Source organism: Pholis gunnellus (assembly GCF_910591455.1).
Source record: "Pholis gunnellus genome assembly, chromosome: 8".
In the NCBI taxonomy this organism is placed as follows: Eukaryota; Metazoa; Chordata; class Actinopteri; order Perciformes; family Pholidae; genus Pholis; species Pholis gunnellus.
Window position 1 is genome coordinate 1,027,030 of NC_136534.1, and position 18,849 is coordinate 1,045,878.

The 18,849-nt window shown below is 40.4% G+C and overlaps 1 protein-coding gene across 1 annotated transcript in view; it reads right to left on the reverse strand.

Annotated features, from left to right (window-relative positions):
- The window catches only part of grik2 (glutamate receptor, ionotropic, kainate 2), a gene marked incomplete at both ends in the record, with an annotated part of 286,105 nt that overhangs the window by 13,320 nt on the left and 253,936 nt on the right, over nt 1-18,849 (reverse strand). Inside the window, one exon of the mRNA XM_079164096.1 lies at nt 5,397-5,647. Coding sequence (XP_079020222.1) covers nt 5,397-5,647 — 251 coding nt within the window. The remainder of the gene's footprint in view (nt 1-5,396; nt 5,648-18,849) is intronic.

The following is an 18,849-nucleotide window of genomic DNA, read 5'->3' on the forward strand; positions in this document are numbered from 1 at the left end:
TTACAAAGTTATAGCTATTTTATAATTTAATAATTTTTCATAAATACACTATGTATTCTAAATATTTTTCCCATTAGCTTAGTTGCTCTGCTTCCAGTGCAGCTTGTTTTAAGTAGAGCTTTTATCCAATCAGATTTCACCTCTGTGTCTCTAGGTAAGAAGAGGCCCCAGGCCTGCAGACTCACAAGTGAATCCCTTTGCAGTTTAAGTGAATGGGGACGATATTGTTGATTGTCATAGTCTTCAACTAATCAGATTTTTAGTTTGACAAGTTGGACGTATTCTTTGACATGTCAGAGCCTTCTAGCTGGCCTAGCCATATCTGCTGTCTCTGTCGAGCGGACATTTTCAGCCCTCAAACGCATTAAAACGAATTCAAGAAATACAACTGGGGAGGCTCAATTTTCATCACTGACGTCCATGAATCGAGAAGGACTTCTTACTGGAACTGCACCGATGTAACGTTACTGTACAACCGTAGGATTGAACTCTTTGTAATCAAAGAAAGGAGGATGGACTTTGTCTTGAAGTGAATAGCAGCTTTGGTAAGTGAAGTGCTTTTGTTTTTACATCTGCAGGAGCGTTACTCCTGTGTTAATTTGTCTATGGTGTCGTTTTTATGATATGGTTAATATTGTTCCCATCCATCCATCCATTTTCCTCCACTTATCCGGGGTCGGGTCGCGGTGGCAGCAGGCCAAGCAGGCTGACCCAGACTTCCCTCTCGTCCGCAACATTTTCCAGCTCATACTGGGGGATCCTGAGGCGTTCCCAGGCCAGCTGGGAGATATAATCCCTCCAGCGTGTTCTGGGTCTTCCCCGGGGTCTCCTCCCAGTTGGGACCCTCACCCTCACTCGTGAACAAGACCCCGAGATACTTAAACTCCTTCACTTGAGGTAGGCACTCCGTCCCCACCTGGAGGGAGCAATCCACCGGTTTCCAGCAGAGCACCATGGCCTCAGATTTGGAGGTGCTAACTCTCATCCCCACCGCTTCACACTCGCCTGCAAACCGCCCCAGTGAATGCTGGAGGTCACGATCCGAGGAGGCCAACGGGACCACATCATCTGCAAACAGCAGAGAGGTGATCCCGAGACCCCCAAACCTGACGTTCTCCACCCCCGGCTGCGCCTAGATATCCTGTTTATGAAAGTCACGAACAGGACCGGTGACAAAGGGCAGCCCTGGCGGAGGCCAACACCCACCGGGAACGTGTCTGACTTATTGCCGAGAATGCGGACACAGCTCCTACTGCAGTCGTACAGATACCGGATCGCCCGTTGTAACGGGTCCGGCACCCCATACTCCCGCAGCACCCCCCACAAGAACCCCCGAGGGACCCGGTTGAAAGCCTTCTCCAAGTCCACAAAGCACATTTAGACTGGTTGGGAAAACTCCCAGAACCCCTCCAGTAGTCTTGCGAGGGTAAAGAGCTGGTCCACTGTTCCACGGCCGGGACGGAATCCGCACTGCTCCTCTTGAATCCGAGGTTCGACAAACGGTCGGAGCCTCCTTTCCAGCACCCTGGCATAAGCCTTCCCTGGGAGGCTGAGTAGTGTGATACCCCGATAATTCGAGCACACTCTCCGGTACCCCTTTTTGAAAATGGGAACCACTACCCCGGTCTGCCAGTCCATGGGCACTGATCCCGACCCACATGCGACACTGAAGAGGCGTGTCAGCCAAGACAGCCCAACAGTGTCCAGTGCCTTCAGCATCTCAGGGCGGATCTCATCCACCCCCGGCGCCTTGCCACCAAGGAGCTTTTTGACTACCTTAGCGACCTCCGCCAGGGATATGGGTGACCAACATGTCCTCTGCAGAGGACATGTTGGTCGGGTTTAGGAGTTCCTCAAAGTGCTCCTTCCACCGCCCGACGATGTCCCCCGTCCGGGTCAGCAGGCCCCCCCCCCCCCCCCCACGCTGAGAACATTTTTACACAAAACAAATAGGGGTGTAACGGTTCACCAAATTCTCAGTTCGGTTCAATACAATACAGTGGTGCCACGGTTAGGCCGTGTGTCAGAGCAGCAGCGGGTGCTTTGGACATTTGATTCTCTGTTTGGGCTTTTGTTTTCTTTTACAAAGTAAGAATTATGGTCTGGAGGAATGGGGATAGTGTGGTGATTGCTTTAGCCCTGTTTAAATCAGTAGGGAACAGCTAAACGCTGCGGGGAGAGTTTGTAGCTTGTGTGCTGCTATTGGTTTTCCTGCTAAGCTAGTTTAGCATAGTGTGCGTCCCAGAACACACGAGCATCACCAGAGTACAATGTTGTTCTTCCATGGTGGGCGTGTCAGACAACATGTTGTCCGTTATGTTGCCAGGTTGAGCACAGTGGCTCCTCCAAAAACATTATATTTCCCACAATTTAAGCTTCTGTATTTTTCAAATGCACTAGTATTATTCAAACGTATTGGTTGGTTTGTAAGCCTCGTACCGAACTGTTTAATACGAATACGTGTATTGTTACACCCCTAGAAACAAATAATAACCGTAGCTGTGGCGTCATAATGAGCTTATTAGGAGGTAGTTCAACTGTAGTAGGACAGCACTGAAGGCCCATGTATAAAATGCACGGCCCGCCACTTGTTTCTACGGGTAGAATACTGCCATAAGGCAGACACCTAGGTACAAATATCAACTGAGCACAAAATCTCAAACTTTCAGAGTTGACATTTAATAAGTCTATCTTGCTATATTTGTAAGCAATCAAATAAATTGAAATAAAAAACCCTATCCTTTCAGCCTTAAACCAAACATCTGTCTTAGTTACTTTTCTTGAATAAAATAATACATATTGTAACGGTATGTAATATCTGTGCTGTTGTTCATAATCTAAATTGTGGTGGAGGAATATGATTCATAAATCCAGTCCACAACGTTTAAATCTATGTTTCACACTTGCTCATTGGTAAATCTTTTGTTTTTCATTACTGATACTTCCTTTTCAGATCCTTTGTATCTCTTCAGCTACTCATTATCATCTTTTTAACGTATCTGATTTTTTACTAGCTTTCATATACACAGAAGTACTTGCAGGAGCAGAAGCAGCGGAATAAAAGCAGCTTTAAATTCATTTTTCTTCCACAAGATGTTCATGGTCACTTGCTGTATATTATGTGGTTGTTATAGAATTCTCTCTAAGAGGCAGTATGACCTCAAGTTATGGACACATTTTAGCAAGTAAACATTACAGTGATAAAGTAACCCTGGTAACCATGGCCTTTACGGTATAATGTACTGTTGCTTCACTACAGTGCTTTCAACCCATTTATTCACTGTGCTCACATGTGTCAACACCATATGTGTGCGTTCATGCATGTGTGTGTTTACATATTTGAATGTTCTGAGTGTATTCATTTAATAGAATGACACCACCGAGGTGTTTGACTCGTCCAATACAGGGTCACTGGGCAAAGCTAAAACACTGGACAATCAATAAAATCAAATGTGGAAGGCAGCTGTAACTGAACTCTTCCAGGATTAGAACTGCATCGCTCCAGACAATAGGATTCATGTTTCTTTCCTCCCATGGGAGCCTATTACTTTAAAGGCAAAACAAGATGACAACAGCAGAGGACTCGGTCGAAGGAGCTCTGCTGTCTCTCGTCACTTAAAGTAGTGGATGATTGTTCATTCAACTACTATGTCAAACCTAATCTGTACAAAATTCTGACAGTGTGAGCTGAGTGACTGTGACCCTTGTTTCATTTTGTTGCAGCGTTACACTTGTTCACAACACAATACGTACAATTTGTGTATATTGGGCAGGTGCCTATGTGAAAATTGATAGTTTGATTATTACTGAATTGGAATAAAAGAAAACAAACTGAGTATTCAAATATATTTTCCATTTTGGGCGAAACAGTTTTTAAATTTAAATATTTCTTTTGAAAAAAAAGTTCAAAATGATTTAGTCTACAATTTCTTCTGTTGTGTTCTATTGAATAACATAGCTTTCTCCACCGCTCATGCTAAATATATATTTTGGGGCATTATGCCACTCTGTTCCCCCCACAGTAGTGGGGTTCACCCTTAGCTCTTCCGTTAACAAAAGTGATACAAAAAATACTATCGGTGTCACATGTTTTTTTTCTCTCTGCTAGTCGTAGCAGCAATCTAAATGGAGTGCTTATGCAATCATTGTACTGGAGCACTGGCTAACTGCCGTCTACAGTCCTTCTACTGCTTATGCGTTAGCAGCTGACTGCTGGGTATAAAATGATTCATTACTGCTATTCTGTCTGCTAATGGAAACAGATTAAGTCATATAAAAGGTCTGAGTAAATATATCCTTCATTAAACAATGCACCACTTGTGACTGAAATTAATACTGCTACAGTTATAATGCCATGTGTAAAGGACATACTAAGTTATTTACATAATTATTATTTTCACAGGACATACTTACGTTTAATACATTTTTATACAATTACAGCTGCATCAAGCCTAAAGTAGACCTGGGTTAAAATGAGTAAAGCAGTTTAGATATGTTTGGCAGCTGAAAAAGTCTGAATCAAGATACATATTTTGTATAAGGAGTTAATAACCGGCTCCTGTGAAAATGTGAATTAATGTATTTGTATTTAGAGTAGCCCTAAGTATTTCTCCAATGATGCAGGCCATTATCAGCAAATAGTCAGTGTCACAATGTTTGATGGGAGGCTCTGGTCAAACAACACAATCTTGTGTTATGTTGCTGCACTGATCCAGAAAGGCAATGTATGAACTAAATGCTACAGATATGAACAGTGACAATAGTTAGATTATAAGCAGAATGGAAATGGAGGTGTGTGTTTGTGGATGTGGCTGTTGACGACATGAGTGATGCAGCAGAGCATGTGCCTGTGATCCCACTGTATATTACAGCCAGCCCGCCAAACCTTTTATTAAACTGCTCTTAGTGTTCCCATTCCCCCAGGAGTGTCAGGAAATATAAAACATTAAAAAACAGTTTAAAAGTTTTGGTACGTTTTAGATCATGTTAGATTACAAAAGAAAAAAAAAGTTTCTGGAGTTTTTCTTGAGGTCATTTGAGATGGTGGTTAAAGTCTAGCTTGGATCCATGGTGACAGCAGAATTCCTCACGTTTCTTATCTCGTTGTCGCCATTGGGCCTAAGTGAATAAATGCAAAGAAACCAACCCTTATCTTACTGCATATGATATAGCACTGTCATTATAGTGTGAGTTTCCGCAAATTGGCAAACAAATGATTTCTTTAAATCATATATCAGAACATGTATTTAGCATATATTTTGTTTCATTTTATTAGCTTTTATAGATTTATTATTTGCAATGAGACTTTCACAGCAAATGTGGTTATAGAAAGTAGAAATTCTGCTATCATTGTTGTAAATAACAAAGCAGAGGTGGAAATCTGAGGTATTTCTTACCTTTTCAAGTTGTGCATTCTGTTTGGACTTGTAAAGGAACTCTCCCACAGCCACGAACACGGAGAGGACGAGTCCGGCGGCCAAGACGATGAAGATCCCTCCAATGTTCTGCACCCCAAGGGCGCTGGCCTCCTTACTCTCCTCCTCTGGACAGCCGTTTCCTCTCCACCACTTCTCCTTCATCATGTGCAGCTTCCCTTCCTCCTGAAGCTGCAGGATGGCAATAGTGATCTTATCTCGGTACGGAGAGCCTGAAGGACCAAAAGACGTGAGGTCAGCAAGAGCAACCAACACGATTAAATCAGTTTCTTTGTTTTATCCAAGCGCAGATTTATACCCTTATTGAATATTGACTTTGCTGGTCAGCTAAAGTTTGTTCATCTCATTTACTTAAACCTCAGGGAGTTAAACTGCCCGCTCAACCCAACGGGTAATTAGGGCAACAAGTCAATGTGTTGCAGAGAAAATGCTGCTTAGTTGAATAGATAAAATACTGTTTGATTTTCTGTCCTAACTCAGCCTCGTGGTTGGTGTTTTGATTGATTTCTTTCAGTCAATCACTGTTTTACACAAAGTCGGGTTGGAGTGAAAGAGAATATTCATGATATTGTATGTACTCCGATACAGAAATTAACGTTGTTTATTTTAGGTAAACTCTTAAGTTATGGTATTTAGAATACAGGTGCTGAATACATTTAAAGCTTAAATAGGTATTCCTTTTTGACTGACTGTGTTTTAGTTGTTATCCAGAGACGCTAATCAAAGCTTACGTCTGTACAGTAGGTGTACACTGATTTAGCATTGAGAATTGTTGCGTCAACACATACTCAGAATACACCATGTGAAGATACTTTTACTACAGCCTGTATGATATATTGTGTGTAATGTTTCTTTGTTGTTGTTGTTGTCTGGGGATGTGTGCCCCTTGTAAGGCAGAGTATTTTATTGTTTTACAATACACATGACAATAAACGTAAAATTTGATCTGATAGTATATTATTTGATTTGGGCTAAATCAATCTTAATTATTGAGCAGAAGAGACAGGATTTACATATTTTCAGTGTCAGGGCCAATTGTTATTCAACTATGTTATGGCGAAATCTCAGAGAAATCTAATGGAAGACACTCACTTCCCTTAATTTACAAAACTGCCTCAAATTTAATGAAACATATATATTCTTACCTTATTGAAGTATAAGTCATTCATTTTGGTGTTAAAAGACAAAATATCTCATCCAAAGTCCAATTATATCAGGCTGTTCTCAAACAAACAGGACTTTCAGCCAGGAGGCTGCTGTTCCTCACTGACTTCATATTAACAGACTTCTTAGAGCTGGCAAATACTATGTATACTATGTAAATAAGTGGTATTTTACGTCATATGTCCCATATTTGCCAGCACAGTTTGTAATTGATTATGTTCCTTCAAAAATCTAATGCCTGGAGGGAGTAATCCACCGGTTTCCGGCAGAGCACCATGGCCTCAGATTTGGAGGTGCTAACTCTCATCCCCGTTGCTTCACACTCGGCTGCAAACCGCCCCGCAAACCGCCCCTCTTATGTGTGCATATGTTTTATCATTTTATCATGAGTCATGTTTTCATTCTTACTTTTCTCCTAGAATAAATCAGCGTGTGAGGTGTGCTTCATTTGTCTCATGCTGTTGTTCTAAAGCCTCCTCCGTCCTCCTTTCTTACCTCTGGAAAGCACCTTCTGCTGTGTATCGGTGTGTTTCTATCAAAACCCCAATATAATTCAGTGAGCATCCACTAAGTTCCAGTATTTTTCATAGTACCTGTTTAACATTGTAAAATATTAATTTTAATGTATAGCATTACCATTTCATTGTTCCCACAGGGCCAACAACACGAAACTAATAAACCTAAAACACATCAATGGGGCTCATATCTGCGCTCACTCTACCTCTATAGCTGTCTAATTAAATCCAGTTGCCATGGTTAATCTGTGCTAATGTTTTCACTGTGAGCTGTTACCTTGGTTTAATAAGTTAACGTCCCCAAAGAGAGCCTTGAACCCTCCCCCCCCCCACACCACACTCCCGTTCATCAGGTAAAGCACTTCAGCGCCTTCCCCTGCTCTGCTGATCAAAACCAGTCAAATGTCAAGATCCCTGATTAAACCTGAAGGGTGAAGCCTTGTTATAAACAAAAAGAAAAAGACTGAGAAAAAAACCTCCCTGCGGCACAGAGCCAACACACTGCAAACAGGGTGTTCATGCAGCTTGAATTATTTAAAATACTAATAACACCTATTATTGTAAACAATTTGGATGAACTCTCTCTGGAGCTCAGTGGGGGAAACAAGTCGAGATCAGAAAAACACTATCAATTGGTTAGCTCCAGTGGTAATGATCTCCATGATTAGTAGTTAGTATGCAGAGCCAGTTTATTATGCAGTGGACCCAAAAGACCATAAACAGTGATCAGCCGTGCTCCCTCACTGAAGTGGAGCTCTGAGCTGCGGTCCTGAACAGCGTGGCTGCAGTCACAAGGCTGTGTTCGCACTCTTTAACATCTCTCCTCGCCTTCATCTCTGCCCAAGGGTTTCTGCTATCTGACTATATATGTCAGAGCATGCCGGCCAGCATGCTTCAAAAGCATCTATCACCATGGTGATGGTGAATGTGAATCCCACATTTCATTGCCGTCTGCAGTGGATACCTTCCCTTCACTGGAACAACAAGCCAATGTGTGTCACCTAAATCACTCGCTACCACAAAGAAACCTTGAAATTGGGCCAGCTTTGCCTTTATCAAAACAAATGGAAAGACCTCAGCTGTGATATCGTGGACTAGACCAAAGTGAGCATTGTTTCGTACAAGTGTCATAACCCACATTGACATGAGCATGAAATAGGTCTGATGCCTACTGACCCACTGTGTTGAAAATAGAGCAATGGTGTTTCCTTTGTAAATGGGCTTCATATTAGAGTTGGGAAATACACAGCACACCATCAGATCCTCCACCATTTTCATAAAGAGAACCAGATGGCACTACGAGGCTGGCCTCAGCTGTGATTCATCAAAGCTCCATAAACATGACAGGCCTTTATATTCACTTACAAATAACTGATGTTTGTCTCGTCTCCAGACCTTAAGGATGGCAGAATCATTCTCATTCTGATGGCAGTATCAGCCATTCATGCTCATTTAATAAATCAATGCCCGTCCCTCTCCTTTTTTACCCCTTGAAACTCTGATACATGCCTTCATCACATCCAGACTCCAATACTGCAATAGCATTCATTATGGTGCATCATCAAACATCACTAATAAATTCCACTTAATCCAAAACCCTGCTGGTTGGCTGCTCACTCAACCTCACAGTCCCGCAACCACATGACTCCTGTCCTGAAGGGCCTCCTGTCCTGACTCTCAAAGGATTTGATTCAGAGTGCTTCACTCGCAAAGTCCTCCATAATTAGACCTCCTCCTACCTTGCTGGTCTACCATCAAGGACCAAAAAAGCACACCCGGAATGACAGTCCATCTCCATCGCTGGAACTTATCTGTGACTGCACCAATTTGTGAATGCTCAAGAGGTTAGTCAAAACTCTCCTTTTCTAGAACTACTGTTAACATTTGGTTTAACAGCATGTGCTCCCTCATGCCTCCAGTTCTGCAGGATCTTTTTTCATTAACTTAGTTATTCATTAAACACTACAAAAAGATACTTAAACCGGCAACAAGATTTTACACGCAATTTTTTCTTTTTTGGAACATTTCCAGACAACTTGTTTCCAATCGGGGAGGTGATACTGAATTGTCACAAATATATTGTTGTAGGGTACATTACTTTTTTTTACGATTTTCTTTTAATGGTTTATATGTAATCATATACTATTTTGTTCCTTGATGTTTAAGTGGTTTTGCAGCACTTTATGGGCCAAGTGTGCTTACGCCAACTCCTGTGTCTAGTGGCTCTCACTGTACACTGTTCAAAGATCAATGACCTAAACAAGGACAATAAAGCTGAGCAAAGATAAGAAAAGAGTTCAAGGAGTACTGTAATAAATATTATATTGGTAATGTGATAGGTTACCTAACATAAGAGCTGTGGCTGCATTCTGCTTGTGTTTTCTTCCTTGTATTTTTCCTAAATCAGTTTTTTGTTGCTATATGTTTGCCTGCTGCAGAGACTTCCTGGAGTCTCCGTTAGTTGCCTGGCCATGTCACAGTGACAACCAGACAGCCAAGGAATAGCCCATAACACTAACACCAACTAACCACTTGTCATTTTCACACATTGGTATTTGTAAAGATTAAACAAACTAGTTATAACGTAAATAGTATTAACCATACTGACAAAACAGGTATCAGTCTTCTCTTCTACTCTTGGTAAGTGAATATATGTATTTCCCAAAACAATTTCTTTAAAGATCTTAACTTCTTGAGTAATTTAAAAACATGTCCAGAATAGTTCATCGTAGTAAAACAACCGAGTCGACGGGAAAAAAAATGTCTGCATTGTGCGTTTCTGCAAAACAGAGGTTACAATGAATGTCTATGTTTCTGAATCATAAATATGTTTGGTATCAGCTTTGTATCAGCCTTGTGTTACGGTTTCAGAAACAGTGCCACGTGGTTGACATTGTGAAACAATTGGTTAGGTTTAGGCAACAAAATGACTTGGTTAAGATTAGAAAAAGATCATTTTATCAGAGTTAAAACAATAATGTAACAACCGTTACACCTGCAACAATTTAAATAGTGTGAATAAATAACAATCGCCCTTAGTGTAACATAACACGTTTACTTTTGGGTTCACACAGAACACCAACAGCGGTCTCCTGGGTGAAAGTCCAATGTTTATTTTGTTTGTACATAACTACAGTACATTAGTACTTAACTTAACAAATGTCCCGTTGCGGGATGAATAAAGTATACTTACGCATTTACTTTAGTAGGTATTAACCACTACTACGGATCAACCGTATATGTTTTAACTCAGCCCAAACTATGTCATTCTGTTGCCTGAACGTTAACCATGTGTTTTAAAACTGCAACCTTCACACAATGTCAAATAGAACGGTCATATACTGTATGTCCTTTTGAGAGTCATTGGCTTTTCGGTCTTTTAGGTATGAGTATGTGTCGACTAAAAGTAAATGATTTTTGTCAAAATGTAAATTGCTTTGTGATGTACTATACAGTATGTGTATAGAGTTGGGTGGGGTGTGTTCTTATCCAGTAACTGACTGAGACAGAGTTTGGCCTTAAAATTTCATACTTTTTCTTATGAAATACATTTTAAGCTGATCAGTGTTTCAAGGCTTTGGAAATCAAAATCTCAGTCTTTACAAACTCAAATACAAATGTAGGTTTTCAAATTAAATAGTCATGTACGTTTCTTTTGCTCATACTCTGATTTCACTGATTATGTCTTTGATGGAAATTCCTTTAATTTCAATGTTCAAACTAATTAGTCATCATAAGATGGAAAAAAGAAACTTAGTTAATGCATGAATGTAAATAAGATGCTGCACGCATTGCAGTGATAATGACAAAGTGTATTGTAAAGTGACAATCAATCAAATGTAGTGAGTCTGGTTGGCTGATACATGGAGAAATGTGCTGTTACCCTTGACAGTGCCAAACATAATATGTTCATTTGTGAGCTTCATGTGTGTGCCCATAAAAGAGGAGTGCAGAGCGGAGTGACAGGCCATGCTGAATCCAGAAGAAGACGCATAGATGTAATCTGCCAGATCAAAGCACACCGATCCCAGATGCATTGTCTCTCAATGAAAAAAAACTAATTCAAATTCAAATGTGCTGCAATGTCTTACACCCTGAAGATGTGTATTTTTATCCCACCAAGAGCTGCTTTCTTTGTAATACATAGAAATATTTGTCTTGCATATTTTGACTAGGAACACAAAGAACAACATATAAATATGTGTAAGTATTAGAAATGATTCTATTCTGGGGATTTTGATAAAGTAGAAAGTATTATAAATTCTGTGTTATGAATTTATGAAACCTTGTTTAACATTAGTATTGTTCCATACATCTTCTGCAAAACACCAAATATTCAGTAGAGAAGCAAGAAGTCAACAAGTGATGAAAGAACCAAACGTGCGACTCCTCAATGCCGCGGAGGAATTGTGAGTAACCGTGAACTCATATCTAATAACAAATATTCATGAATTTCCATTAAAGGCTTTTTCTGGTGGAGGGTTACTTTTTGTGTTCCGATGAGAGGCTCCAAGGACAGAGGACGTCGTATGTTTTACGACGTTTGTGCAACATTTGAAATTTGTTATTTATGGTATTGAGCTATACAAATAAAGTGAATTGAAGAATGTAATCTATTCTAATGAAACGAAGGGCGAAAGGTTGGATATCCTGTAAATATCTTGCTTCAGTTGACGAAATATTTACTCAAATCTAGATTTCTAAGAATTCCTGCTTTAAAATCATTTAAAAACAAATTGGCAGTCTTTTCTACATTTTAATTTAATAGAAATTATAATTTTACCTCTTAATTTAAGTTATTTGCTCTTCAGTTTATTACTTGTGGCAGTTATGTCTAAAAGCCCTGTGCGCACAGTGCGCACGTATTCATAAAGATTCAGAGGTGCCCGACCAAGCGCCATGGCAACGAGCAGATCCTACCGCTTTGCACAAAATTCATAATGATGTCATTTTTGGTTCACACATCGTCACACTGGGGACTCAGCGTGTACGTACGTAGCTTTAGGCTCTTGATTTGAGGTTGTTCTCTCCATCAGTCTAAACCTAATAGTAAGTACGGTACAGAAGCTGTTCATTCAGCTGTTCAACTGAGTAAAATGACTTCATTACACAGTACTGACACTGTTCATAACATTTCTGAAAAGAGCCTGGTGGGTATTGTGGTACCTTTTATTTAGAAGATAATCAATGGAACTTATGCAAGAACACTTCTTTTAATCATACGATGGGCTGATACACTCCTAACTTCAGATAACTGTGTAAATGACAAGCGTAAAGATGATAAATGCCACCTTTACCTACGTGAGCACCTTCATGACAGTTGTAAATAATTAGTCTTACTTTCAGAGATCCAGCAAGGAAAGTCGATCATTTTTAAGCAGAATTAAGGGACCCGCTAAAGCAAATAAATGGAAGAAAAATAATTCTGGTGTTAATACTGTCACTGAAATAAAGAAGAAATGGTTCCCTATGAAAAAAAAGTCTCGCCACAGCATGGCCATGATGACTGCAACGGGAGAGGTGAAACACTTTATGATCACATTGATATTGTAGTGTTATACAATAGCATCAATAGCCTATTTAAATGAATGGTGATATTGTTAGGCTATATTCAGGGCTCACCAACCTTTTTGAAACTGAGAGCTACTTCAAGGGCACTGAGTAGTACGAAGGGCTACTTGTTTGATACAAACTTCCTGAATAACAAAGTTGCACAGATCACCTTTTAATAATAATAATAATAATATATGTGAAGAGATCACATGTCAATGTTAATTATTCCTCACAATAATTATTAACAATGATTGTGTATTTTGTTCAAAATCACACCTGTTATATTTTTCTACAAACGATCACTTCTAATATTTTTAGGAAATCATGAACTTTGTCCCATGTTTATACAAATGATCAGTTATGTAAGATTAAAAAAAATCCAAAAACGACGATTGTAACCAATGAAATGTACACGTGGATCTTATTTGCGCTCTCGGATTTTGACTGTGATTGGTCACGCCCCTATCACCTGACCCTTTCCCGGTAGATCACAAACAACAACAGCCTTGATTACCGAACAACTACCAGGTTAATTTAACATGGACACCTGATTACAGGCGTTGCTGACCTTGTTGTCTTTACTAGCAGCTGTTGTTCAGTTAAAGTCTGCATTTCTGTGGAGGAAGCAGCTGTTATCGGAGCAACTAGTGAGCGGCGTTATCAGCCCTACAGAGCGGCCGTCTGAAGTCACGGAGAGCAAAACCCGCAGCGTTGTAACTTATTCTGAAAAATTAAACTTCTAAAACTTTCCACGAAATGTGTCTGAGTTTATAGAGGAAGATTTTAGAGGAAGACCTTTAGTCCCAAGCACGACCTTTCATTATTATAGACTACTATATATACATTTTTTTTAACTTAGCAACCAATCTACTTCCTGTTTACATCGACGCCCACGCGTCGATGTAAACAGTAAAATGTAGAAATCAAAAAGCATAGCTCCAACAAAACCCCTCGAAATGTTATTTAAAAATAAAATAGGTTTAGATCTTTATAATCTGCATCAGTGTACGTAAAGAGTCACGTGATATTCGTTTTCAGGCGTGTTAGTATGGATGGAGATCATTTCGAAAACGATGCTGAAACGCCGTGTGGACGGAGATCGTTTTTGTTTTAAATCGAAAACGTATTTTTTTTGAGTCTCTAATTTCTTGATTTACATTTAAATAATTTATTCTCAACATTTATTATTTATTTATTTTATCCATTATTTCAGAGGCCATTACACCAAATAACATGAATAAGATCAAAAATCTATATGTTTTGATAATTTGCATGCTACTGGCTCCTTTTTTATTCCATAACTTTTGTTTATATAAAATATTTCACAAACTGCCCTGGGACTGTTTCATCAGAACCAACTGAGTGTGTCACGCATCAGTCTAATGGGCTCATCATCACATCCATTAAGATTTAAGATAAAGGCTCAATCTTCTTCAGATTGTAACTACCATCACAACCATGTCTCATCTTCATTGGGGGGTATTTGTAGGAGTCATGGTGTGACTATACCCATTAAAAGTATGTGGTCTAATAGCTACAGACTATTATGGCTTTCCGTTTTTGCTTTTTTTGCATCCTGTATCAAAATCTCTCATTTGTCACATGACATGTCGTCTCCACAAATAGAGGTGGTGCACTGAATACGTTTTGAAATGGTGGTAATTGAAATTAAGGGTACTCCAGGGAATTGATGTCTATGCTGAATCCTCAGCCTGTGTGCACTATCTGTCTAATATCCTTTCGCTCTCTATCACACACATCCTGGAGTGTGACCGGGTGGTGGTGAAAGCGGCGTGTTGAGGTGGAGTAAGTCACTGCAGGTCACAGCGTTGATGGAGATCTTCTATCTCACAGAAATGTATTCACGAACCTTCCTGTTTATGAGGCGGAGCTGAACAACCCGGTGGCTAGCGGCAGAGACGACTGGAAGGACAGCAGCCTGCTGACAAGCAGTGCAGACGCTTCCCCCGAACCCTGTTTGATTAATGCAGCCTAATGAAGCTAAATGAAGATTGATACTCATCAGGGAGAGAGACAAAGAGAAAAGAAGGATGATGAATAATGCAGAGCCTCCTGAGACTTCAGTCAGGGCAGAGGAGGAGACGGTGGCTGCACAAGCTGCCGGCACAAAATTGGAAAATACAACATGCGATGGTAGTGCAGGCAGTGACTGCATTTAATGATTTATTCAAAATACACACATAAACACAGCAAATGATCAGAAGAAAACAACTAATGTTGGTAAGAGGACATTTTAAACACAGTGTCCCCAGCTTTAGGTCCAAGCTTTCTCCACTACATCCGGTACAGTAAAAACTGCCACAAACAAGCTTAAAGAGAGGAAAAGAAGACAACTCATCTTGGCCTCACACTCTGAGACAGTGGAGGGCAGACATTCCTGCCTGGATCCCAGCAGACGGCCATGCTACTGTTGCTAGCACAGATGCGAGACATTGAAATGGCCACGATGAAAGGGGAATATTCTTGTTTCCGTTTGTTTTTGTTCAGTATTATTAGGGATGATACCACTTTCCCATTTCCGCACCACAACTTGACGGTATGGATCCACACCCCACACACATTTTCAAAAATCTAATGCAGAAATATATAAATGAATAAAAAAGCATAGAAGGATAGATAGATGCTGATTAACCATCATCACAGTTCTTACATATTTGCATTCTGTTGCAATTGTGTCATTTAGATTTTTTGTATACAGACTAATTAACTTATCTACTAAGTTTACAAAGATATCCAATATATGAGGCATTCTTTGGGTAGAATTTGTATACAATAATATACAAGACATGTGGAATATTTCCAATTGCTGAAATGGTTCAGCCAAAGCAAACTTGGGCCTTGTTCAGTCTGCCAGCTTAAATTCATTTTTTGGCCTGTCCAGGTTGTATCCAGATTTATAAAAAAAATCTGGATACCCCAAAAAACTATGAACTGTGATTTTGACAAGTTGGATCCAAACAACATATGGAGTTTTTTTTAATGCGATTCCAATCGGATTTCTGCAGATGCATCTCAGTCTGGACGCTCAAATAAGATCTGTGTGAAAGTGTTGAACAGAGGAGACCAATAGTCCGTAGACCGACGCCAAAATAAAATGCCTGCTGGCACTATTACTTTCACTTTCTGCTACTTGTACCAACCTCCTCGGTCACTGTTTTTGTCTGGTGCGACAGGAGTTCTGCACTGGGACTTGACAGCATGATTATTTTGACGGCGAATGCTTTTAGAACACCATGTCACCAGCATAGCAACATAGTGACTGACCCCTACGTTGTTACCACAGCAACCCATGCAGTTGGATTCAAATGATATAACAAGATCACATGTGAATTAAGGGATCACATATCACATAGAAATGTATCTTGTCAATCTTCAAGTAATGCTTTTGTGTCCTGTATAAGCCAGAGCAAGGACCAATCAGCTTCCAGTGAGGAACTACAGGCAAATATGGGCGTGGCTTAAGTGTGTGTGAGGCAACACCCTATGTTACATTACATTTACAGTCATTTACAGCAGACGCTTTTATCCAAAGCGACTTACAATTCAGATTCTATCATACCGTAGGCACAGCTACGGGAGCAATTTTTGGGGTTAAGTGTCTTGCTCAAGGACACATCGACATGCGACTAGCGGAGTCGGGGATCGACCCTCTGATTGAAGGACGGCCCTGCTCTCGACTTAGGCACAGTCGCCCCCTATGTGCCAGGCGACTGTTCGTTCTAAACAACAATGGCGGAATATCAGAACTGGGAAGTAAGAACGATAGTGAAGGCTTTTCTCCATGGAGAAGATGTTTTTGCTCTTCTCCTGACTGGCTTAGAAAAAGGTTTGATTGACAGATGGTACATCCAATTACCAGCCAAGTATTTTTCTAAGGGGCCTGCCCTTTTTCAAACTAATTTCCGTTGACGGCTTCTCAGATACTTCCATAAACCATGTGGCGGATCAGGTTAGGGGTTCCATGTTTTGCCCAAGGACACTGTAATTAACCATCTCTACCTAGTGAGCCACAGCCTTAGGCACGTAAACTTTCTTTCCAAATATGGGTTCAGGGCTCTTGAAAAAGAGAGCTTTTGTGGATCTAAAAAAATCTATATTATTTTCTTCAACAAAACCAAAAAAAAGAGAAAATAACTACTTAAGAATAACTAGTGCACTTCTCCTGACACACACAGGGCCCATCGTTGTTCTACAACAGCCCTTCATATATTATATATTGTCCTGCGAATCAACATAAGCTGCCAGTAAAGGTTTCGTGCAGTAAACGCACCATTAGAATGAGCTATGACTAACAGCTGGGGGGTGAACTAAGTCTGTCCATTACAGAGCTGAGGGAGCTGCCATGGGGCTGATCGCTGAGTGCTGTGGCTCTATCACGGCCCAAGTTCTAATGCAGGCCGACACCTACTCTCTGTTCAAGTCAATGAGATATATGCTAAATGGTCCGGCTACATGGGAATACAGGCTGCATATGGTAAAGGGTACTAAAAGGGTAGGATTAGCAATTTAAATACCTTGTTCTGACTGCATGTGAATGGGCCACCAGGGAGTAATGATGCGAACACCCCTCCTTTCTTCGGTACGGACAATCTGTGTGGTGCACAAGCTGCCACAGGCGAGCACTCACTTCCCCTTCATCCCACTCACCCTCTCAAGCCTCCATTCTTTCTTCCAGTGGCACACACACATCTGCAATATGTGTAGAATATGAATAGATGCATACAGTCGTCTAGGCATGCATGCAGACACACAAAAGCAAACAGGCAAATGCACACATACACACACACACACACACACACACACACACACACACACACACACAAACTGTCGCAAACCTTCAAAAGGAGCACATCAGTCAAGAAATGCAATCACCCAAAGCAAATATAGCCTACCTCCACTGTTTTCACACACAGCAAAACAGTCACTCAAATTACCTTGTGTGGCTGACCAGCAGAGCATACACAAACAGCAGCAAACGACCTTGCCAACGCTCACAGTCCCAGAGGACATTTCCCTGATTCGTCAGGACGAAACAGCCACTGGATATCATCTATTCTCCACATAGAGAGATTTCTGAAGGCGCATGCTGATAATATTTGTTTGTTGCCGATTGTAGAAAATTTCGATAAATGTGACAATTTTTACGTCAAAATATCTGGGTCTTTCTTCTGTTTTTATTCTAGTGGTGATCTCGGATACCAAATATGTCGGGCTGAGTTTCCATTTGATGGAATGGTGCAGCCATAAGAAACGTGGAGTCTTGGGTGTAATAAAAGGGCTAAAAAAGGACATGAAATGATATTTTATATTTCAAAAACCTACATGACGAAGAAATTCTGATAAAATGGACCATGTAACCTATTTCAATCACTCAAAAACATATATATATACACAAAGTACTTCAAGATACTGCAAGTACTACCACAATTTCACCTATTTTTCGCCAGGAGAAGGCGAGCTATGTTCTCCGTTACCGATCCAAGGCGCGAGCTACGGCACTTTCACAGACAAAGCGCATATCAAAGAGCACGAGGACTCCACACTGAATCTAACCATATCTTCCAAATTCCACGTTTTTCGATTATTTTCTAGGCTTAAAATTCTGTCAATCAACTCAAAGAACGTATCACTACACTCCTCACTCTCGTCCGCGTTTAACGCTATGTCACATGCGCAAATCGGCCAATCACAGGCTGTGTGAGGTTCACTGGAAGTCTGTGAAACTGAAATTCAGACGACAATGAGCCATGTTTTACAGGTTTATATAGGGCCCAGACTCTCAAAATGATGCCAAACTGCTGTATTAGATAGATTGAACACTATTAGTGATACAATAAGTGAAATATATAGTTATATAGTATATAAAAGTACAATAAAAAAGCTTTAAGTGCTGCTTCCAAAATCAGAATTGACGTTGGCTGAGCTCGGCTGACCTGTACAAAATCCTTGTATATCAGGCATACTTCACTCTATCAAGCCAATTTGTTTTTTACAGACCCCTAACCTGTTGTACTATGACTTGTGAGGGTTGATTTGGGTGTGTCTGCATCATTTCAAATCGAGAAAATTAATAAAAATGCATTTTTTTCAGGCGAACCTGAACATTTTCAATTTGAGCTGTGTGTTATATTCATCCAGCATTTACCAGTAACATATACACT